The 24,677-nt window shown below is 49.6% G+C and overlaps 1 protein-coding gene across 1 annotated transcript in view; it reads left to right on the top strand.

Annotated features, from left to right (window-relative positions):
• The window catches only part of LOC116949596 (uncharacterized), a 29,027-nt gene extending 4,803 nt beyond the window's left edge, over positions 1-24,224 (top strand). Inside the window, exons 3-18 of the mRNA XM_076072184.1 lie at positions 432-569; positions 1,130-1,264; positions 2,380-2,481; positions 3,343-3,468; positions 4,005-4,226; positions 5,702-6,370; positions 8,245-8,851; positions 13,421-13,587; positions 15,889-16,371; positions 17,805-17,909; positions 18,424-18,528; positions 19,696-19,833; positions 19,984-20,220; positions 20,646-21,023; positions 21,665-22,248; positions 22,320-24,224. Coding sequence (XP_075928299.1) covers positions 432-569; positions 1,130-1,264; positions 2,380-2,481; positions 3,343-3,468; positions 4,005-4,226; positions 5,702-6,370; positions 8,245-8,851; positions 13,421-13,587; positions 15,889-16,371; positions 17,805-17,909; positions 18,424-18,528; positions 19,696-19,833; positions 19,984-20,220; positions 20,646-21,023; positions 21,665-22,248; positions 22,320-22,991 — 4,868 coding nt within the window. The 3' untranslated portion in view covers positions 22,992-24,224. The remainder of the gene's footprint in view (positions 1-431; positions 570-1,129; positions 1,265-2,379; positions 2,482-3,342; positions 3,469-4,004; positions 4,227-5,701; positions 6,371-8,244; positions 8,852-13,420; positions 13,588-15,888; positions 16,372-17,804; positions 17,910-18,423; positions 18,529-19,695; positions 19,834-19,983; positions 20,221-20,645; positions 21,024-21,664; positions 22,249-22,319) is intronic.
• Positions 24,225-24,677: the final 453 nt, after the last annotated feature.

Raw genomic sequence — 24,677 nt, 5'->3', positions numbered from 1 at the left:
TCCACTCATAATGACCATGGGATAGTGCTCGTCTCCTACTTATAGCCCTGATCCATTGATGGAGATTCCACATTCCTATAGTGGGAGTGAGCCTACTCAAAGGACAGGCATTGTTGACTTTCCACAGAGGGGATGGTCGACTGAATTAACCCCTAACGTGATTGTGAGTCGAACATTCTGAACAACAGGTGTCACCTGGCCGGACATCCGTATCTGCCTGTAGTTGTCTATAAATGTTTTTTGTTCGTTGTTGCAACAAACAATTTTTTTTTCTTTTCCTTATTGTCAGTTTTGTAAGATGTGGCAAAATCACTTTAACCCACTGGTGAATGCAATCAGCAAGCGGTCAGTACTGTTGCTATGCTGCCTTTTAAAGAACCCTTGACATGCTTCGAGGCGAGCATTGCTGATTGCACACGCCCCGTCAACAGGCATGTCAGAGGGGTACAGCGCGGAGGAAGCGGCTCAGTCCACAGCGCAGACTTCGGCTGGACTCAACGAGGAGGTGGACGGACAGCAGACGGACACATGGGAGGAGAACGACGACCTTGGTGAAGGTGACCTCATAGGTGAGTCTCCGGCTGGGGTGAGGTGAGCGGGGTGATACCCGATCTCCCAAAATCCACGGCGCTGGTCTCGTCGAAAAGCAGTGCCCTGAATGTCGGTGAAAAGCAGTCTTTCCGGTTTTTGAAAAGTGTTTTTACAACGCTACAAGAAACCACTTTGGTCATGAAGTGGAACGTTTTCGCGGCAGATGTTGAGGTTGGTTTCATGAGAGGCAAGACCACTGAGCCGGTACCGCTGAGACTTTGGGTTCATATCTTTAAGTATTGGCCACCAGAGTTCAATCCAGGTTTTACACGCGAGTGCACAAAAACCTTCGTGTGAACTTCGGTGCAATACATAATGCAACATACCTCTTCTCTTGAGAATTAAACATCATAAACCTGATTGACATGTTCTGAATGCTTTATGTAAAAATAATAAAATATTTGCATAAATAGGCCGAATTGAGTAACTTCACAAGCAGTTGTGTGACAACGTTTTCGCGTAGCATTTCCGGCGCACGATGGCACATGGCTTGCCGCAGACGTGCGAAACGCCTCTGCATCTGCCTCTTGCTGCGCAGGTCCCGATGGCAGGGTAGCACCGGACGGAGTGGCGTCCCACAGCCACGCCCAAGCCGACCTGCAGGAGGACAGCGAGGCGCAGAGCTCCTCCGCGTGGGGGCTGGGCACCGTGAAGGCCGAGCAGGCCACGGAAGGTGCGTGTTCGCGGAGGGAATGGGGACTTACTGGGCGTGTTAAAGATTCACTCGCTCCACCACGGTTCAGGATCACAGTTGAAGAACCGATGTTTTTTGGTGTGTAAGCATTCTTTATACCATACGTCCCATTTGCACTGTCCGTACTGTTTGTCTCAGTTTTGTACAGATTCATGCTGCTGTGTAATGTGTACGTTCTATTCTTTTATATATTTTTTTCGTTTGTATTATCTTATTTATTGGACATCTGTGAAAAAGAGCTTCCATATCTCATCGGTTTCCTCCAGTATAAATACATTTTCTTATTTTGATTGTTTGGTAAATTTTTTCTATCATTCTCTAAGTTAAATGTTCAATAACATATGCTTGAATGTCGTGTTTTTTTACATGTGATTCAAAGCATGATTCATATGCAATTTTAATTCATTAATATTGACATACCCTACATGTTACCTTTATCATATTTAGATCTTGTTGAAGTCAATATTTGGAGGCATCCCCCACCCTTGGCTTGACTCGGAATGTGTTTCCAGTTCTCCAGATGCGCACATAAAGTGTGTGTGCTGTAGAAATAGCACGTTTACTTACACGGCGTTTGAACATTAAATGTACGCAGTGAACAAGCTGTAAGTGCAAGCTGTGATCCTGCTTGTTCTACGGCGCAATATACCCATACTGAGAACAAAAAGAAAAGCCTATTTAAATATGTATTTTTATTGAGGCAATGTGTGAGCCCGATACATCACGTTGTGTGACGCACACAAATAAAAACTTTTAAGTCAAAGGTGTATGGACTTTCCATCTTCCAGCATGCGCTTTGTCAGTTTAGATAAGCGCAATGGTTTGTCACAGCTGTGGAAAGATGTGGGCCCGTGTCTGGACTCAACGCTGAATGATTTTACACATGTGTTTTCCAGATGTGCGTTTTGTGAGCCCTTTAAAAAAACACAACTTCTAGAATGGTGTTGGCTCTCGCCAAACTGCAGTGATTATTATTCTGGAGCAAACCACAGTGTAAACACTATCACAATGAAAAAAAATGACTGAGACTTACAACCGGTCGTGAGTTAACATTGAACTTCATGTCTTAACAATAATTTCAAACATCTTTGCAGCTGAGGTGAAGACACCAGTTTTGGATGAAGATGGAGTGGACCCAAGCCACGTGTGGAAGGATATTAAAGTGGAGAAGAGGGAAAAGTATTGCCACGGAGCAGGTAAAACTGTGCTTTTATTGTCGTCGCTTTCAAAAGAGTGAACAGTTTTGTAGAGTAACACTCCATTCACTAATGCAAAATATATTCAGCCCAAAATTAGGCAAATAATTTAGCTTGGATATATGTAAAATGTACTTTTACAATAGGTCTTTATGCTTATGAAGGTTTATCCAAAACCACTATGCACCAAATGAAGTATTTAAATGCACTTCTTGTTTATTTCCTAAAAAAAAACCCCAGTGTTTTTACACAGGAGAGGTGGCCCATACACGACAATAAAATTATTTAAATTCTCAGAGCTGGAATTCGGCCAATTTAATTGCAAAACCATTTTTTTCTTTGTGTACAGTAATTGGTGATTGGCCTCTTACACCATTGACTCACTTTCACTTGAAAGCTGGGTTTTCATTCTGGGTGCTGGTGGGATTTCAACTGAGAATATCAGCGGTGCTAGCTCATCATTCTGACCGCAGCTACCCGGCCAACTCGGCATGTCCTGATTTAAACCATAAACTGGTCTTTTGTAAATGGAAGATAACAGAGCGGGGGTTGGGAGCAGTGGACAGCTCTGAACCCAGCGACCTTGGTTCAACTCCCAGCTACAGCTAACATCAGTCACGAGTGATGTCTGAACCAGGCTTGGGCCTCCCCCTTCACCAACCTGCACTGACCAGCATGGTGATAAATAGATGGCAGTAGAGCAAGTTAGTCCGTGTACCCCAATGGATTAACGGAATGCCACAAATTATAAATGACGAGAGTATAATGGTTGCTAATGAGACGTGTGGCGTTTCAGCCCGTCGGGGATGTGCGCGGGGGATTTTTTCTTTGCGAGGGTTTTAAAGTTTTGTTTTTCCACAGATTCTACTCCTGCTGGGGATGATAGTGAGGCAGCTGAGATGATGCACTGTGCCGACACGGAGGGCGACCCCACACAGAACGAGTGGGGCCTTCCTGCGGACAGCAAGGGGCCGCACGGCGCCGAGGGTATGCTCCCAAGTTTATGTGGCCCACGCGTGTCACACGTTACCTTGCAGCAGTTTGACCCAGAAGGGATCTTAACCTTCATGGGTGGTTGTAGTTTTAGGCGAGTGTGATGGCCCACACCGTTTTTATGCAGCGTATCGGAGGCAAGGGTCTGGATCGCGCGTAGTTTTTGACATGTCAAATCTTGTGCACGGGAGATGGCAGTGGCTTTTGTGTGTCGGTATATTCGAACCTCGGAAGTGTTAACTCGAGTATTCTCTGGATGTCTTGTTTCATTGCACTCAAAGAAAAATGTTCATTCAAAAAGTGAATAGTATTTCTAACTCGGCAGTGAATTGGCAGGTCATGCATATGTTTGACAACGTACCCGCAGCTTGTTACCAGAGACCCAAGTATCATTAAAACAGCCTGAACTTTGACTGAAGCCCAAACTATCACTAGGATCATCGAGGTACGTCACTGTGCTGTCGGCGCCACCGCTTCATTGGCGTGCACTTAACCCACTCTGCGGCTGTTTTCCCCGACCTCATCTGCAGGCGAGTGGAGGGAGGATCCAGAAGAGGGCCTTTACCCCGTGGACACGAACGTTGTGCCGCACCAGCGGCCACCGAAGCACTCACTGCAACTATTCGGCGACTGGAGGGGCCACGACAGCCGAGCCTGGGTGCACGGAAAACAGGCGGCAGTGGTGGCAGCAGCGACGGAGAGCCCGGGTGCGGCGCGGTCCTCGTTTGAGCACCAGCGGACCGTAGTGACAGGTGAGGACCCTAAAGGAAATGGTGCTGAGTGCAAGATCCCCAAAACGGCCGTCCAACTGAAAAGCAAAGGCGTGTCGGACAGAGAATTCAGGAGTCCTCCGCAACATCAACAGCAGCAGCAGCATCATCACCTGGAGGGCTGGAATGTGCTGGCACACCGTAGCTTTGTCAAGCGATGGGGGGAGGCGTGCGGCGAGCAGTCCCCGCAGGGGTGGATGGGGGATGGAAAAATGCGGCACGCGTGCGAGGTGTGCGGTGCCCTCTTCCGCAAGGCGTGCGAAGTGACGCGGCACCGGCGCATCCACACTGGGGAAAAGCCGTTTGCTTGTGAGAAGTGCGGAAGAAGATTCACGTGGTCCAACAGCCTCGCCCGGCATCGCAGGATTCATCGCTCGGCAGCCACCTACATGGACGATGCCGACCTCCCGTAGGGGCACCCACTTATTTTTTTTTATGTCGGAAGACTCTAGAAGCCCTCGTCGCTGTAGTCCGGTGTTGTTACCGTTAAGGAAATTAATAAAAGCAAAGAGGACCACAATGGAAAACTTCCCGTGATGGATCAGACGCATGCAGCCACTGGCGTGCGTTTGCCAAGGTGCTGTTCCAATATTTACAATGATGGTGACACTGAAGAAGAGTCGTCATTTGCTGTAAAGATTTTTTTTTTTAATTTGCCCAGAGTGCAAGATAACGTCCACACAAATTATTTCACCTGCTTAGGGAATCGCTGACGCTCGACAGCCACAGACTTCATTAAACCTGCATCTTTTGGCCAAACATGACAAGCGACATAGTCTCAAATTGCTGTAGCTCTGTTAGTTTAAAAACCGAGAACATGAAGAGTTCTTACAAAGGCAAATGAATAAGAGGCCCAAGTCAAAGCTCGCTGTACTCCAAACCACCTTTATAATTGCAAGCATACTTTGACGTTTGACCTATCCTAGCTGTCAATGGCTGATGCTAGTGCTCTGCCCCAATGCTATTTGGCCACTTCTCCTGCATTTTGTCCAGGATTGCATTGCTGACCAAGTACATGTTCATTAACACAGTGCTCTGATGAAATTTGTAATCTTGCATGCTATAGTTTAAGAGAAATTTGGGGTATTGCCAAAGTCTGCCAAGGCTGTTAATTGGATGTTAAGTGAGACATATTACAAGTAGGTTAGGTCAGTTATAAAAATGGTGAAAAAAATGTTATTTCATAAATGCGAAGTTAATGGCAGTGAGACAGTTATGTGTATCTGTAATTGTCAGTTTTATACTGGAAGAAAGAAATAATGAATGTGCAACAATAATTGGTTGCGTGTTAAATCGCTTCATTTTCTATAACACAACCAGAAAGCAAAGGCTGCATTGTATTTTGTAAAGGGGCAGGAATATTGATAAGTTATAATATATAAAAAAAAGAAAGGGATTGTGCTTTGGAGCAAAGTTGAACAGCAGTAGTGGACGAGTTTGCTTTTCTCGGTTTGCAGGTGTCACGAAGGAGGGGTCTGTTTCAAATTCCAGTCGGGCAAGCACACCCCAGTTCCCTCCGTTTGCCGCAGTGCACAGACTGAATGAAAAGGGCCATGTGTTTTCAAAGTGGAGGTACCACCGCTCCAATTTCTCTGGCCTGGGCCGACCCCGGGCATCCGTGTCCAATACGATTACTCAGTCGCAACAGGAGGCCGGCGGCCTGTCGGATATCCCTGGGTTCGGGATGCACTTTGAAATTGATGGCCCCCCTTCCGCTGATGTCGGTGGCGGCGGCGTCGGCGGTACGCAGGCGATCCAGGATGCCGTCGACAAGATGTGGCTACACCTACCGTCGGCCGAGACGGGCGAAAGCAAACCCTTCCAGTGCGGCGACTGCGGCCACCGCTTCCGCAACGTGATCTCGTTCCGAAGGCACCAGCGCACGCACACGGGAGTCAATCTGTACGCGTGCGAGGACTGCGGCAAGAAGTTCTCGCTGTCACATGACCTGACCCGCCACCGGCGCATCCACACCGGGGAGCGGCCCTTTTCCTGCAGGGACTGCGGCATGACCTTCCGGCTAAAGCAGCACTTGCGCAGGCACCAGAAAACGCACGAGGGCGAACTAGGAGGGTTCAGTCTGGATGTGCCCAGCTTTCACAACATCCACTGCCCGCCGATCGAATGAAGCTCGGTGGGCACGACGACAATAGGGCCTTGCTCGCCCCAGTTGTTTGGCAGGTTTTTTTGTTTTTGTAATTGTGACAAGTCGATGTTTGGGAGAGGGTTTCACTTGTTTTGTTCTGTTTAATTTTTTCTTTGCCGTTGTAAATATTCTAGTATTGTAATGGATATGTGCTTAAGTTAAACGTTTTATACATAATTGTTTGTACATACACGGTAGTTAAGGTGCTGTTTAAAAAAAAAATATTTTGACTTGTAAAATGCATGTTATTTAAAAGAATCTAAAGAAATCTATTATACACCTTTCATAAAGAAAAAAAATCTGTGGCTATATTTATGAAAAGATTTAAACGTAAAAGAAAAAATAAGAAAGCGTACATAATGCAAGATTCCAAACCAGAAATACGTTGACATTGCTGACTTGAGCATTTGACGAGGCCATCTGTATCGTTCATGTCCTTATGGAGAAATATTCTTGGTTTTTCAGCTTGTAGAAATGTGGACTCCTTCAACACTCGTGCGGACAATGCAGAAAAGCTGAAACATCCATTGCTTCCGAGCGAGAAGGCTTTCGTAGAGAATATCGTTGGGCCCGAAAGTTGGCGATGGAACGCGTCGGGAGACGCCCGAGCGAACAGCGGCGAAGGGAGCAAGCGTGGCGCGGAAACCGCCGCCACCGAGGCCACCGCTCCTGGATTCCCGCCGGTGCCGCCCACCGAAGACGGTTTGAACGCACCGTTCCGCTGCGACCACTGCGGCCGCCTCTTCATGCACAAGCGCAGCCTGCGGATCCACGTGCGCAACCACACGGGCGAGCGCCCGTACGCCTGCGACTTCTGCGACCAGCGCTTCCTGCGCTCCGACAACCTGACACGGCACCGGCGCATCCACACGGGCGAACGGCCCTTCGGCTGCGAGCGCTGTGGCAAGCGCTTCTCTTGCTCGCACCACCTCACCCAGCACAGGAGGTCCTTCCAGCATTACTGAAGCTGCCGCCGCTGCCACCACCACTGGTGTGCTGTGCCCATGCTACCGGCGTGCAACTGCCCAGAAAGAGTCAGTCTCCGACTCCGAAATTAATTTATTTGCTGTCGCTTTACTACCCCGCGAACTTCCACACGCCGGAAGGACTTAGCAATGTTCCATGATGGACACATCTTCTCCTTGACTTTAGCGTCTCGATGATGATTATCAGTCATGAATTTCCTCGCCAGTGAAAGGCGGTGTCACAGATGAAGAGGAACTGCGGCATATGATACTTTTCTTCGTACCAAACACTACCTTTGTTATGGGATCATGAATACCGCAGCCAGTTTAGGACATGGAGTCCTATGCTGCAGTCCATGGAGGGACGACAACACGAATGACAACGCTTTTATACACTTGGTGTTCTTACTTGTATCTGGAGTGCAGTGTTGTGCCTATTATAATAATTAGTTAATGTACTGTGCTGTATCCAAAGTGATTAATTGCTCTTTTTGGAATATGTTAATATTACTAGTGTTATGAATAATTGTCCATTGCTGGTGGTAATGGTAAGTTAGAACATTTTGTTATACTTTAATTTAAGTGTACAATTAGTGTTTTATATAGGAATGTGTAGAAATATTTTCGTGGTCCTCATGGCCCACAGACATTTTAAGTTTTTTTTATACATGTAACTGTACCTCGACACATTCTTTTTTTCCCACTGAAGAACTTTGCCACGAGTTTTAAATATTTGCATTTAACAATCAGTATAATGCACGTACAACGCAACATTAACCGTGCGTTCCGTTTGGGATGTGATGTGTTTGGACGTTGGGAGGTGGGTTCTAGCAAGTGTTGCTGCCGTAGTTAGCATGCGCTAGAGTGGAAGCGGATTTGGCTCAATAAATTTTGCGAGTGGGAAGGACGCCATACAACAGAGGGTGGTCTCTTGTGTTGCTCGCAGGCCAGTGGAATGCCCTGTGGGAGAGCTCACCCGCTCAGGCGAACGTCGGCTGTCCCCTGCCGAGCGCCGATTCTGACCACACCGCCTACCAGGGCGCCATTCCGCACATTGAACGGTGCGTCCAGCACATCCCCGGCCCCGCAGCGGGCGGTGAGGCTGTGCGAATGCATTCGGCGGTGGCGCGCACCAAATCGCGCAGGTACGGCAGCGCGAGGGCTCGAGCGTCCGCCGCTGCCTACGCCGTCATCGCCGCCGCCACCGGCGGCACCATGACGGCTCCGTTCACGTGCACCCTTTGCGGGCAGATGTTCGGCAAGAAGTACGCGCTGCTGTCTCACCAGCGCAAGCACACTGGCGAGAAACCGTACGAGTGCTCCCAGTGCGGCAAGCGCTTCAGGGTGTCCAACAACCTGGCCCGGCACAAGCGCTCGCACACGGGCGAGAGGCCCTTCGCGTGCGAGCAGTGCGGCAAGCGCTTCGTCACGTCCGACAGCCTCGGCTACCACCAGCAGCTTCACATATCCAAGCGACTCTTGCACGGAGCTGCGCTGTGAAGTGAGAGCCCACGAGGTCAGCTCTGCGCTTAGGGGATTGTACCAGGAGTGGCTGAATACCCTTGTAGCTGATGCTTCACTCATTGGTGCCCATGGCTACTTGTGTAAATTGTGGAATATATAAATGGGTCTGGTTTTCCAAAGCTGGTAATGATCCCAGTATTATGTAGATAATGGAGGTTGCCAGGATCATCTGTGCATGCGTGTGTGTTTTTTTTGGTGGTGTAGTAGTGGCAGGCTGGCTCATGGCTGTGTGGCAACTGATAGCAGCTCTGATCATAGCCTGGATGCCTGAGGGCTCAGCCCAACACTCTGACCTGACTCCAGCTCGGGTCTTCCATGCGGGTCTCGACTCCATCAAGATAATTCACTTGAGGGGACATCTTATTTTTTTTCCAACGAAAAAAAGATCCTTAGTCATTTTACCCAAGACTAAGCCATTGTGAGCAGATATCTGCTCCGTTAAGAAAGTGACTCGTCAACATGAGCTGCAAGCAAGCCAAAAGGAGCTGTCCTGTTTGAAGAGGTGCGGATGCAGGAGTGCAAGGTCGGCTGAATCTGCCAGCTGTCTGTCACATCCACACACATCACCAGGATTCTACATGCACATTGCATCATGTACCGCAGTGCTTCCACGCATTCCAGTCGCACAGCCGGCATTATCGCTGGTGAACTTGGTACTGGAATATCAATACAGCAGTTGTTGAATTGGCAATTTGTGCGGCGTCCATTGTGTGTGATGTACGGAATTTATATATACGGAGCAATTAATGCGGTGTTGGCTTTTACGTGATTTTATGCTAATCGGTTGCCATTGACCACAAACGCCTCATGATCCGTGGCTGCCTGCGTTTCCCCGTGGACACTGATGGTAGTGAAAATAATGTTCTTTAAAAAAAAGAAGCGCGTGTTTAACAAGGTTACTTGTCGCACACATACAGTATATGCGATGTTTCGAGCGTGTTTGTGAAATGTACATATGAACTTTGAGGTTTGTGGAGTATGGAAAAAGTGATTCCATAGGGATTATGGGTGGGAGGAGTCCATACCCCCCCCACCCCCAATGGATTTCGATGCTCTTCCCCATTCAGAAGCAGCACCCCAAATGTGAAGGCAGAGGTCACCAAGGACTACGCGCGGTTGATGCCATCGATTTCAAATTCCAGATCCCACAACGGTTGCACGGTTCGCCACATGCTTGGAGGTGTGCACACCTCCAGTGGAATTTCGGTCATCAAGGCCGTCCGTTAAAGGGAAGAATCACTTGGAAGTGTTACCAGCACCAAGGCGTGCTCCTAACGTAGTTTTAGATGGCGAATATATTTATGGGTGCACCCCTCCCCGCAAATTAAGGCGGTAACGACCCCCCCCCCTTACTACCGCCTGTGTATTGGGTCCTGTCCCGAGTTGTGTAGGAGAAGCCTGATGTGAGAAAGACACTTGGTCCTGTGAGCAATGAGGTTTGTACTGCCTTGACGCGCATAAACTGGCGTGGCCTGCAACACGGGGAGACGTCTGCTGAGAGATCGCATCATGGATTGTGTAACTCTTCCTGCCAAGAGTGTAACAATTTACTCTTTGACCTGATTTATTACAATTCGGTACAAAAATCGGCTTCCTTATTTTGCCTCGTTTTGTATTCTCTTATTTTGTACTGGTTACTTTCTCCCCTTCCGTATCATTCATCTCGTTTGTCCCTTCTCATTTGCATTGTTTTGTCTGCTGTCCGCGTTGGTTATGTTTTTCCTGTTTCTCATTTGTTACTGCCGGTACTCGACAATAGTTTGTACAATTTGCCGTGATGTGTCTAGATGGTACTTTGTGTCTATTGTTCAGCCTCATATATTAACCCGTCTTTACAGTAATTGCACTACGTGCACTGCATGTTGTTTGTCCCAGTTTGTATTGCCACCTTTGTAGTATTCTATCGTGTATGGCACTATCCGGTGTGAACTGTCAGTCACTGATGTACAGTCATTTACAACACGTCTCGGTCTGCCTCAATCTCGTTTCATCCACTAGGTTAACATTAAACAGTCCAACTTTTACCTTCCGTATTGTTCCTTAGTGGTGGAATTGGTTTATTCTGCCTGGTTATCAGTGGCCAGAATGTGTGCCCGGTACATAACGTAAGATAGCTCGGGGGGTGTGCTGTTTGTCCAGTCTCATTCCTGCGAGGCACAATCAGAATATTTATTTATACTGGAGGAATCCGATGATTAATAGGGCTATTAAGACTGCATTTTTTTCCATATAACCATTACTTGATTGCATCATTCTTATATTTGCCGATGCAGAGATGCTGCTCCATGAAATTGTTTTATTGTGGATTGAATGTTTGTATTGCCTCCCGAGTAAAGTCCCTATCAAGTTGCAGAATGCAGCAGTCAAGATGCTTGCTCGTCCTGCACTGCGAGAATAAGAATACATCGCTCCCTTGCATTTTCGCATTGGCTTCCCGTCTCTAAACAAGTGGAATTTAAGATCATGTTGCTTATATTTGAGGTCTTTTTGAAAGCGAGCTCCAATTTATATTCAGCAGCTAATGCAACCGTGTGCCCCTTCAAGATTTGCCGATGATGCCCTTCTATGTATACCTCGGTCTTGGCTACTTTCTTGGGGTGATCGGGCATTTACTGTGGAACTCCCGACCACCCCCCCCCCCCCCCCCCAAGTTGTGGAATTCCCAACTGGTGTTTCCCTGGTTGGAGAATTCCCGGCCTGGTGATCCCCCCCCCCCCCCCCACTTGTGTAAATCGGCCTCTTGGACAGTGTTAGTACCAACTAAAAACATTTAATTAGCTTTGTTTCTCTGGCCGCTTATTCTGTGTTTCCGGCTCTTATCCGTGACATTTTCACCCGTGGCACCTTGAGATATTGTGAAAGTGCAACTCATCATTGCAACAACTTCACCTGTGTTTCTTTAACGTGGGCTGCGAGAGGGGGGATGGGTTTTCCCGAGGGTCTGCCGTTAACTTTTTTGGAGCGCTGTCTTTCCGACAGCTCTGTTTCTTAACCTGAGGACGGCTGCGTGTGTTGTGGCCGAAACGTCGTGAGAATTTTATTTTATTATGTTTTATTTTATTATTTCCCTTCTACGTGATTTTACCGAAAGAACCAAGAAGATTCACAACTTTTGTTCAAATTCACTTCAGAAATAAATTGTCAGTATCCGCAACAGCGCTGAATATGCGCGCACATGGACGGTCGTTATTGCTAACGTACGGCAACGTTAAACATGCGTGATGATTTTTTTATTGTTTTAATGTTTAATAAACAAAAGTGGTATGAATCGTCTGTTTGGTGGCAAGTGAAAGTAAAAATACATTGCCTCTTGTGGACGGGGCTATGCAAGTAACCGCCATAAAAGCGAAAATCTTGACAACCTTTTATTACCCTCCATAAGGAACATTTAATGTGCTATTTTATTAATTCCGACGTTTATTTTTTTCTTAATGTGTGCTTGTGCACTAAAATTGCCAACGCAGCATCACTAAATAATTTGTGTAAGCGGTGTACACGGGGCTGATGGAGGAAGAGAGGGGTCTCCCCAGGTGTCTTCCCAGGTATCTCCCCAGGTGTCTTCCCAGGTATCTCCCCAGGGGTCTCCCCAGGGGTCTTCCCAGGGGTCCGCGCAGAGGCGTCGCTCGCCTCGAGCCCTGGCTGCTTCAGGTGCACTTCTTGGGTTGGACGCATCGGGAAAAAGGGTCGGGCCTCCGTGCTCCAGCCTCGCCTATAACATTTACTTTTATACACGGGGAAGCCGCTTCTATCTTCCGGCGAGGCAATTTAAATTAAGCTTTAAAAAAATCCCATCGCATGCAATGGGCCCAGCCAACAGTACAAAGCAAGTTGCGTGTGCCACAGTGCCGGCCTTCAGAGGTGCTTGCTACTCGCTAACAGCACTGGGCCCCAACAGTCTGTTCAGGCTATCCGGGGGGATCTTTATCTTTGTGGGTGCTTCCCATTCTTTTCAATATTTCTGGGCAGCGTAGAAGAGTAACCAATAGCAACCCCATACAGGAGCTCTCACGCTCCTTCGATGTATGTACAATGTTAAACTTCGTTTGCACCGTACGTAGCTAGTCGAGAGTGAGCCCCTTGAGCCAGCAGTGCGGGGCGCAAGTGGCTGCAGGGGCGCTGCGCCTTTACCTTTGTAACGCCTGCGGGACGCAAGCTCAAATGTGAGCCAATCAGTGCTCAGAGATCTCGGCCAATCAGTCCTCAGAGATCCCGGCCAATCGACGCCGAGAGATCCCGGCCAATCGGCGCCCGTGTTGACTCGGCAGAACTCGTCACTCGGTAATGGCGGCCGCGCTCGACGTCTGCGCTGAGATGTAACAGCAGCTGCTGCTGTTTGCCAGGTAACGCCCGACCAACAAACAACGCCGTTTGTGTGAATAGTTTTATTTAAACACTACTTCTTAACTTTAGACATTGGCTTTTCAGCAGTGCTCGATGGTTTCATTGTAGCCACCGGGCCGGCTCTCGGCCTACCCCTCATCTACGCACCCCCGGCGCTTGTCTGATGACAACTGCCGGGGCTGAGCGCGGGCCCCTGGCAGGGAAACTGAGCCCGGGCGTGGAGAGGCCGGGGCGCCCGCCGCCTTAAAAGCGAATGCCACTGAACTCGCGCTGCTCGCAAATTGCAAACGAACCGTGAACGGTTCCACTGGAGCTGCTGGCGTGCGACTGGCTGCAGGGATCGAAGCCGGGTGGTTCCAGTACCTCTGTGGGTCCTCCTCGCCGTGGCGTCCGTCTCGTGTTTTTGCTGCGTCCCATTTACGACTTTTGTTTGTTCTGCGCGTCTCGTGTGGTCGTTTTGTCCCGGCGTAGCTTGTACTTCGACTATATGTGTGTGTGCTGTCCGTTGTGTCCGCTGTACAGACTGGATACATTGTATCGCCTCGTTTATATTCTGTGCATACATCTATACCTACTGGCTTACCTTGCTATTTTATTTCGACCAAAGTGTCCCATCTGTACAGCCCATCTCGTTTGTTGCGTATGTTCAGTCAATCACGCCTGCGCTCTCTTCCTCGTCTGTTCTATTTCGTATGCATGTTGAACTTCTTTCGCACCTTACGTTGCCAACCGTGTTCGTCGGAGGTGCACTAGACATTGCGTCTGTTTCGCCTGCTATGTTGGTATCGTCTCCACGTCAATGTTTTAACTGTCCTGTCTGCGGCCTTCGTGTCTTGTTCCGGCTGACCGTCTCGTCCGCAGTGTCTGCGGTGTGTACTGTCTTGATACGCCGTCTCTTCCTGGCCTGTTTGCTCCGTTTGCGCTGTCTGCTTTGTTCTAGTACAGCAGTACGTTTCTCAAGTTAGGTTTTAATTGTGTTCCATGAAGCGTGTAAGTTCATCGTTGTGGTGGATCCTTAGTTTCGCGATACGTGCATCAAAATGTGTGTCGCGACTTGAACGTGCATGATGACTAACGCGCATGCAATGCGATAAGTGTATCCCCTTTCGGCTCATCGTCGCAATGAACGAAACAGAACAAACGATGGAGAATAAACAGTCGTGATGAGACAAAGCAAACAAGAGAAAGGACGAAACAGTACGATCTAAACAGAACAAACGAGACGCATTGAACAAACAAAATGAAACAAATTAGACAAATAACTGATAACGTAGTACGACGCGAGGCAGACCCGAAACTACAAATTCGAGTGCAGATGACAGACATCACAAATGAGACACTGCAACGAAGACAAATAACGAGTCTCTAATTATAAACAAGGTTCAGCAGTACAACGCAGACCTACAGTGCGGACTAAACAGAGTGAGGACAGCACAATACGAGTTAGACGGTGCAGGTTGAGGCAGAAATTAACCTCGAGGTCACCGAGATCAAAGCACAATGTAGGAACCACTGGAACACATCTCCGCTGATTCACTAGAACCTCGGTGCATCCGCATGGCGGTCAAACCACTCCCAAGCCCCCCAATGTCAGGAGTTTGATGCTCATCGCCTGTTCAGGAACGAATTAATATGCGATTTCTTGTGTGTGTGTGTCCCTCGTCGCATTGAGAAAATTTATTCAAATTAAGATAATCTAAATTTAATTGGCGCTGATACGTCACGCGAGACGTCTTTACCATTCATCAGACACGTGCAGCGTTAAACCTTTTATTGAATGGAGAGGATTGTAAAATCTTGAAAGTTGACTGGTGGATCATGAGCATGTGTTTTGGTAAACATTGGTGTATTCTCTACACGAGGGTCTTGCTCTGTGGTAGTTTGGTTGAGTGGGAACCCAGTCAGAACAGTGCTGGGGTGTCTGACCTCAAAGTTTTTTGGGCAATTCCATGAACTTTGGAGTAATCTTTATCATGGGACACTAAACATACACACACTTTATTATGTCGCCAGCTTGTTTCAAAGTGCATTATTAAGTTTCACTGGCGTATAGCCATTTATATTATGGTTTCTGTGGCATAAGCTCGGGCCAATGTTCTGGTCAAGTATTTTCTGGACGGAGAACTTTGAGAAGAGGAACCCACACGGCCACTGTCATTTGATGCTGTGTTGCCTGCGTTACTCTGAAACAGAAGTTGTCACATCGCATGCACGCTATCATACGGCCAGTGCCCTGTCTGTTGTACCTCAAACAAAAGAGTGTTTGTAGTAAAGACTTTTGAAAGGTCTAAAGGACAAATGCTGACGTTACATTTTTTGCGCTCTGACACAGTGGGTCTCTGTGCAGAGTACGAATGTGCACTCACCATGCTCGCTGCTGTCTGTTCCATTCATTGTGGGTTTTTTGGCATCCACACCCAGCACAGTCTCATGGAGCATTTATAATTAGTGCTTCAACATCTTCTCAGAAAGTAAGATGACAATTTTTTTTTTATAATTAATCTCTTTCTTTGGACATTGGGATGATCGTCACACCTGATGATGGTTGGAATCGCCAAGGCAAATCGACAAGAGAAAGGTGTTATTACATGATTATGGCGTAGACCATTCATGTGTTGGCCGTGCATTTCATGGACACGCAGGCCTGCAGTGTGAACCGAATTTCCAGCAATGGCGGCGGTGGCGGCGGCCGCAGTGGTGTCCCACATCAACCCTCGTCAGGACTTCCCGGCGTGGCTGGCCGCTCACGGCGTGAGCCTCAGCGTGGCCGAGGCCGTGGACAGGGAGCTGGGCATCGGCGACTACGAGGCCTTCATGGCGTGCGCCGAGCAGCCCCACGTCAGGGCCGAGATGTTCGCCGCCGCCAGGGAGCGGCTGCCCTTCGCCTTCTACGCCGTGCTGCGCCGCGTCACCGAGGCCTCGTCCCCCAAGCGCCACGACGGGGCCGGCGGCGGCCTTCAGGCCGCTGGCAATGCGGCGGCGTTCCAGCCGTTCCTAAGCGGCCTGCTGGACGCCATCGTCCTCATGCTCAACAGCCTGAGCCAGGAGCTGCTGCACTCGGCCGAGAGGTTCAGCTGCCTGGAGCCCGCGCTCTACCCGGTGGTGTCGCTGGACGATGGTGAGGGAGAGCACGTCCCGTACCCGGGCACAGGTGGGCGCCGCTTTCCACTCTTCTTCGTTGGCGCTGTAGAAACTAAGAGCGGATAAAGGACGTGAGAAAACGTGCATCATGAGGAGTGTCGAAAGCGAGAGTTCTTCATGGAATTTTCGTCTCGTTACGTGATGCCGGTAGCAGTCAGTTCAGTGCTGTATGTGTCGTCACAGTCGTGGGTCGAGTGACACTCGCTTTGGTGCACCATGTCTCATGTTTAGACTTGGCTGGAGGCATTTGTGAACCTCAAACTCAATTATAATTTACGTGTGTCATGGAAAATCTTGATCAAATATTATATTTTCAAGATGACCTATGTTAGTTATAGTCATTGAAATTATTTACAATCACCCCCTAAATTTTGATTTCCCTTCTACGTGACTTTACCGAAAGAACCAAGAATATAATCACCCCCTAGTTTATATAATAATTTGTCCATAGTTTGCCGCACAAGGAACTTAATAAATACACTTTTTTATCCACTTAATCTGCCTCTGAATAAAAGTATACTGCCTGGGCTATGAGACTGGATTATCACGTTTTTTTCCAGTACGCCCATCAAATGTGTACCGTATAATTTCCCCCATACGCATATAACCCGCAGACGCATATACCCCGCAAAAATAGCGTTTTGTCTAAAACAAATTTCAGATAGCCCGCACCTCCATCATTAATACGAAGTTGCGGTAACATCGTTACCGCAGCTTAATTCCATCATTAATACGAAGTTTGCATTTGTAATACATTGCACTATCAATTGTTAACATTAAAATCATAACGTGCACAAAGAAAACAAACTAACCGGAAAGAGTGAACTTAAAACAGTAAATAAGTAACAAAAGTAAATATCCAATAAATAAGTAACACATAACTGGTAGATAAGAACAGTTTTAGCTGCCCCACCCCCCACCTCTCCCTCCCCCCAGCTCTCCCGTCGCCGGTGCGCGCACTTGAAACTGTCGTTTAATTGTACAAACAATTAATTTAAAACGTGATAACATGTGCAATTTTAGTGTGAGTGGTTTATTCAGCAGTGATTTAATCAAAGGTAAGTGTTGCATAGTGGATAGTCCTACCATGAAAAAAATAAACGAGTCGTGACATGTCACACGTGTGAAATATTTTTGGGATAGCCCGCACCTCCATATACCCCGCAGGGTCTTGTTTTGTTTGTAAAACGTGGTATACCCCGCGGGTTATATGAGGGTAAATACGGTATATGAACTTTGCAACTCCAGCAGTCTAAAGTTCGCGACACCAGTAGCCGATTCGATTTGGATTTATTGTTTTACTATTTGCTGGACCTTTTGATTTTGCATAGAAGAATGGTGGAATGTGGCAGCAGTTTTGGGGGATGCCTTCATCCAGAAGTGAATTGACCAAAGCCGATGTTGATGATGATGGAGAACTTGTCCCTCTCTGGTGCCCTGCAGTTGTCGACGTGGCCGACGATTACGAAGCGGTGGTGGTGGACTCCTGCGTGACGGAGGAAGCTCAGGACGTGGCTGACGAGGAGGAAGAGCCACTGGTGGAACCAGGTGACGTGCAATCCTGTCGCAATTCCGGGGCGGCATTTTCAGTTGCATTTGTTCATGTCTCGTCGTGCATAAGGGCTGTCACTCGGTCATAGATCTCTCGATAATCGTTTTTGGAATCGATTCTCGACTAGTGTTGCTCATCCATTGTGGGCCGGAAGAGGAGGGCCCGACAAGTGCGCGAGGATGTTGGTGGGGAGCGGCGGTACAACGGTTAGCGCGCTGCGCTACGGAACCAGCGACCCAAGTTCGATTTCCGCTCGTGGCCATCGCCAGTGACGATTATCTGAATCGATTCTGAGCCTGCCCTAGGTTGACTCGGCCTCAAATGAGAACCTGGTGCGGTGTGTAAAATCATCGCCACTTGGGAGACAAAAGGTGGCCGGGCGTGGTGCTGGCCACCCCCCACCCTCTCGTGTGCCGTGCCGGCTTTCACAGGTGCTGCTCGCTAACAGCACTTGACCCTACAGTCTGTCAAGGCTACACGGGGGAACTTTGTTCTTTGTTCTCCCGGCAGGCGATGGCTCCGCCATGGACATCGTCCCGCATCCCGGCGGGGACGACAGCTCGGGCTGCATGGCGTGGAAGGGCGCTGCCATCAAGTTGGAGCACAACTCCGAAGGTGCCTGGCTCTTGGTCCCACATCTCTCTCATCACTTTGGGTCAAATCAAAGTGGTTTTAAACAAATACGTTTCGCTACAGGTCGCCTACAGGATTGAATGCTGAATCCTCGCCGCTCTTCCTTTATTGTGATAAATACATTACATTCGTACGTACATGTGAACTGTATAGCAGTTGAGAGCCTCTTGTGCAAGTGAGATCTGGATTGGAAAGTATGGTGCAACATGTCTCAGCACAGCAAAATAAGCAACATAACATTAAGCATCAACAAATAAGAGAAAAACACCTATGTTTGAATATAAAATAATAATGATATGTTTGAATAATGAATGATTATCATGTCTCCTGTTCCTATGATGGGGACTCCATTATCTATATTTCTTCAATTGGACTGACTGCATGATGCCATCATCATCCTTATTTGCCATGTAGCCTCCTACCCTCTCACCCCAAAAACATTTCTGCTGCTGGACACCTTGAACACTTGTAACCTGTTTAGGTGTGATTCCTTTTGGACACTTTAATTATCCAATTTTTATTGCAACAACAATCACACAACATAGGTTCAGCTCTAGATTTGAAGCTTTCATGACTGCAAGGATCCATACTCTTTGGTTCTATTCGGTAAAGTCACGTAGGTAAAAAATAAAACAACAAAAATCACGTTTCGGCCACAACACAAGCGGCCTTCATCAGGTGAAGGGACCAGACTGTCTCGAGGACAGCGCTGGAGTGAAACACAGCCAAGCTCAGACCGCGACCTTTAAGCTGTGTGAGAGTAATTAAGGTGCCTTGACAAAGGAATTAGCATAAAAATTTGCATTTTAATAGGCGGACTTAGCATGATGAAAGGTAGGGAGGGGGTCGACCTGTGCAGGCTGGCGAGGGGGCAAGGTAGCGTCCACATGCTGGTGGTGTGAAAAGGGGATTTTAAGAAGCTGCGAAAGTTTGGGGTACCACTACTTGAAAAATATACTGTATCATTGAAAATTAGTTTAATGTTTAGTTTAATGTTCTAAATCGAACCATAACTACAGCCTCCCGCTCCAAAGCCACCAAGCTCATCTAACAGGCAAGAGTCGCAATGATGTCCGTGCGCGATAGTGATGTCCGCTTGTAATAAAATAACGATCCTCTGGCTACATCTATTTTTTGTGTCGCCTTTAGCTTCGACGAAAGTGCCACTGGCGGGAGAGGATGAGCCCCTGCAGGAACCGCCGCCAATCGCAGTTTACGCTGCCAGTTGTGTGAGCACGAAAGAGCTGCTGGCGGAAGTGAAGCTGGAGAAGGACGAGTTCCTGAGAGGTTTGTGACCTATTTATATTGCAAGTTAACCCAAAACCCCGCAAATCCACAAGTGGCAAATCCCGATACACGAGAAGTAGAAAATGCCACCTCTGCAGTTGGAAGGGAAAACTCCGCTGATGCGTGACCCCCAACTGTCATTGAGAGCAGGTGTGCGAAAAGTAAGCTCCGCTGGCCACGCAGGCGACGGTGCCCTCACCTTAGCCGTCCGTGTCGCGAGTCCAAAAACTCGCCTCGCAGCTTTCGGCCTGCGTTGCGTCTTCTCAGACGACAGGGTCGGGTGCCTGGACCAGCGACAAAACGTTTTCGATGACGGGGAGCGAGGAGATGGAGCAGAGCCCGACGACTGGAACCTGAGTGTGGAGGCCGGGGTGGTCGTGCACAGCGGTGAGAGCCGTGGCATCCCACGCCCTGCTTAGCGCTGCTGCACCTCCGTTCGCGCGCGCACGGCTGACGAAGCCTTGCGGTGCAGTTTAACAAGGTGGAAGGCCATTGAGAAAGCACTGTTTAATGGAGGTTGGACAACAATTTAAACTCCTGGAATGATACCGTACGTGTACTTTTAACGCTTTAAGATGGTGGGGATGCAACGTCCGTTTGATAACATCAAACTCCTTAATTATAATGCTTGGTGGTACATTTTTGGTTAAGTCTGTGTGACAATGTGTCGAGCAGAAATTCTAAATCACCACAAACACAGCGCTTGTGAGGTCCGTGATTAAGCGTCTAGCCTCCTGTGTTGCTTCCGTTCCCATCACTGCGTATGCGTAACGTTTATCCTGCACCCCCTCCCCCCCCATTCGCGTGAGCAGTCGAAATCGGTTCGTCGGACAGCAGGAATTTCATCGGCATGAGCGCCGATTCGGAGATGCCGCACCAGACCGGGGAGCCACGCGAGCAGCCATTCCACCGAGCCAGCCCGGCGCCGACCGGCCTGGGGAGGGACAGCTGGGTTCGGCGGGGCAGCGTGACGCTTGGAGAAGGGGGGGCGGCGGCGGGACAAGGAGGCAGAGTTGGGGGGGCAGGGACCAGGTCGGCTGGGAGTCTGTACGCGCTGGGAGCCAGGGGCCACTGCCACGTGGGGGCCGCGGGAGTGGCGCCCGATCGCTTGGGCGAGCAGCTGCAGGTGTCCCCGGACGCCAGGGGGTTCCAGCCACGTGCGGGCGGAGCAGCCGGGGACCAACGCACAGGTGAGAGGCGCCTGAAACGGGCACGCTCGCGCGCACGCTCGTGCTCATGCTTACGGCCGAGTATGCGCACTGGGGCACACGCTCGCTTACGCGCACCTGCATGGTCACTCGCACACGCAATCTCCAGTACGGAACCATGCACGTACGCATGCAATGATCACGCATGATCACTCCGGTACACACCTGCTCGCACACTTGCAAGCACACATAGCACTCTCCTCTACAGCATTGATGCCTGGGCTGTAACTTTGATTGATCTCCTCTTGGATGGAACTCTCGTTTCCTCCACATATGCAGGAAATGCTCCGAAAAGAAATTATCCAAACATTCCAGAATGAGAGAGTTTGAGTCAGGGAGGTTTTCTGGGTTGAAGATTTTAATTCAACACCAGATTTTGCAGCTCCAGCTGCTAGTCCATTACCACTCGGGATTTTTGGATCACCAACGGAACTATACAATGGTCACAGCAGACTGCTAATATGACAAAAAGCATTGAAATTTTCTAACTTGAATTTTCTAGCTCTCATGCTCACGGCGTGTTTATGGCTTTGCGCCGTTGCGGTGTTCTGCTCGTGTTCTCTGCAGCCTGCCTCGCCGGGCAGGGTCCCGTGCTAAAGCTCTACGTGTTTAAATTTAAACAGGTGTCTGGAGTGGCAGGCTGTCTGGAGGTTATAAACCCACAGAGCAGACGTGGACTGACGCGCACGACCGCTGCGAGGACCAGGCTAGCGTTACAGATCTCGCCACCCGCCACGCGCAGCTCCCCGGGAAGGCCCATAGCGACCCGCAGCCGGGCGCAAGCGGCCAATTGGGCGGCGGTAGCTGGCGCTGGCCGGGGGCCACGAGGTCCGAGCGCCACCGCCGCTCAGGAGAGACGGGAGGCGGCGGTGGCGGCGGTGGCGGTGGTGGCGGCGGCGGCGGCGAGCCGTTTGAGATCCTCCCGGACGCCGACGGGCAGAGCGCGGTGGCGCGTGGCTACCAGTGCATGGAGTGCGACGCGTGGTTTCACTACCAGCACTGCCTGCACAAGCACCAGAGGACACACACGGGCGAGAAGCCCTTCATGTGCGAGGAGTGCGGTCGCAGGTTCGCTCAGTCCAGCAACCTGCTGCAGCACAAGAAGACTCACACGGACTCGAAGCCGTACGCGTGCGACCTCTGCGGGAAGAGGTTTTCCCGGTCGTTCAACATGGCACGGCACAAGAGCCTGCACAAGCGGCATCGGCTCTAGGGTTGCTACGCGAGGGCCCCCCACCCCCCTCCCTCTCGCAGCTCAGCAGCCCCTGTGCTCGATGAACGGCGCGGAATAAAAATGTCAAAAGCGGAAGGAAAAACGTTTGTTTATTTTTTTCTTTGTTGTTCGCAGGACACAGGAGGGAAGATTGTAAAAGGGATAAGTGTGCCTTCCCAGGAGTCAATCAGGACAATGTAACTCTGATAAACTATTTCAGAAATGGGAGGGGCCTCGTAGATCACGGGGCGACGCCCCTGGCCTTTGCCGGCACGGCGGGGGTGAGCGCGGCGAGCGCCGCCCGGCAGTGCCGCGTGGACGGCTTGCACCCAGAGCCCGTCGGCGCGCGGGCCCACTGCGTCGCCCGCCTGCACCCGAGCTCGGCGCAGCTGCAGCTGCCGTGCCGCATCGCCGTGGAGAAGCCCTACCAGTGCCGCGTGTGCGGCCAGAAGTTCCGGCACCTGCAGTACTTCCGCAAGCACGAGCGCACGCACGCCGGCGAGGTGCTGTTCACGTGCGAGGAGTGCGGCAAGGTGTTCCTGCAGTCGGTCGATCTCATCCGCCACCGGCGCATTCACACGGGCGAGAAGCCCTTCGTGTGCGTCGAGTGCGGCATGACCTTCCGCCTCAAGCACCACCTGCTGGGTCACCAGCAGAGGCACGTCCGCGAGAAGGAGCGGGAGTTGGACGTGGTCATGCTGCTGCCCCCGCCCGATGCCGCGGCCGCCACCGAATGAAACCCCCCCGCCCTCCACCCCCGTGCATGCTGGGTTACGCGATTTGGAAACACGTATTCTGGAAACTTGGGTGTCGAGGTGGCCGTTTCTGAGCGTGCGTAGGTTTGTCTGTCGCTGGATTTCGTTTAACGGTCAGACGGATTCCCTTTGTTCATTTGTTGGTTTCGTCACAAGGTTGTAATGGAGCTGCTCGTAGGTCAAATAAATGGAATAGGGGCGAGGGGTTCCGCGTGGATAATTTGCCCACGGGAGTTTCCAATTTTGCGTCTTCGTGAGAGTCATGGGATTAATTTGTAGGTGTCACGACCCATGGTTGCGTGTTGGGGAGTTATGTGAAGGGAGCAGTCCCACACACGGAACAATGCGGGCTTGGGGCCCGAGGACTCATGTAAACATTTTGCAAAAGTCCTAAGGCTGCGATTGTCGTAAGATCAGAAATGACGTTGGCAATCTTTAGGTCACAAAAGACCTGCCGAGATGGCAACGCTCTCGGGTCACGTGAGCGCGATGTTCCGTCTGCCCCACTGCTCCAGCCAAAAATCTCACGCAACATGGCCGCTGTGACGTCACAAACACGTGCGCTTCAAGTGGTCTGCCGCCAAGATGAGTTACCACGAGAGAATCATGAGTAATGTTGACATTGTCATTAACTATGTAACATTACCGAAAGAACCTAGAATATGAATCCCTGCAGTCACGAAAGCTTTAAATCAAAATTTATGTAACAGTTATAGGTTGACTTTTGACTGAGCATAATCTTCGGCTTCATAAAGTATACGCTGACAATCGACTTAATAGTGAGTGGTCCTTAAGAGTGCTTCCAAGTATCCAGTCCCGAATGAAATCAAGAGTTACGCAACATCTGAGCTTATTTCAATAATTGGTGAAGTTGTTGGGTCCTCGTGCCCCTGGTTATAACAGCTGTTGTGAAGAATCCGGTGGAAGGACGACGTGCCGACTGCTGTACATGGCGCAGACTTTTGATCTTTTGACATTGGTGTGGCGTTGGGCAAAAATGCAGTGCATCACTGGACATTGCTCGATACTGTAAACCCTGTGCCGCGTGATTGCCATTGATGCTGGGGTTTGAAGTTGCTCTTATGTGCTGTGAGGTTTTGGGTCATTTTTTATCTGTACTGTAATTTGCTTATAAACGCTGACGACGAAACCGTGCGTGTTGCAATAAATGCTGCATAATTTGGTTTGGTACAAGTAAACTGAAATCTGATTTAACATTCTCGTGGTCGTGTCTAAGCACCCCTGCCTTCAACCCGCGTTGATCACTGTGGTCCAACCACCCCCACGATCTGACAGCGTGGGGGTGCCCTCATCCAGCTGTGGATTGACAGAAGGGCTGTTTTGCACAGGTGCTATACAGTAGTGCCTCTGTTAAGTGACATCGGTTAACGTTTCACCTCGACTAACGTTAACATTGAGTCACGGTAACGTGATAACGATGTGCACGCGGTGGAACCAATTTTGGCCAATCCGAGCGCTCGAAAGCCGAGCCGTGACCTTAGCCAATCAGCGACGCCCATTTGAGCCGTTTCGACCTCGACCACCTTTGTTTATATTTTTTGTTTTGGCAGTGGGACACAGCTCTCCAGTGCAGACTCGGCGATTTTTTAAAAACGTATTTGTCAGCTTATAAGTGAATTAGATTTAGGTTAAGTTTTCGTGGAACGG

Source organism: Petromyzon marinus, chromosome 37 (assembly GCF_048934315.1).
Source record: "Petromyzon marinus isolate PM22_M1 ecotype Great Lakes invasive population chromosome 37, UKy_Petmar_22M1.pri1.0, whole genome shotgun sequence".
Lineage (NCBI taxonomy): Eukaryota > Metazoa > Chordata > Hyperoartia > Petromyzontiformes > Petromyzontidae > Petromyzon > Petromyzon marinus.
Note: the sequence above shows the minus strand (reverse complement) of the source record. Positions and strands in the feature narration are given on the sequence as shown.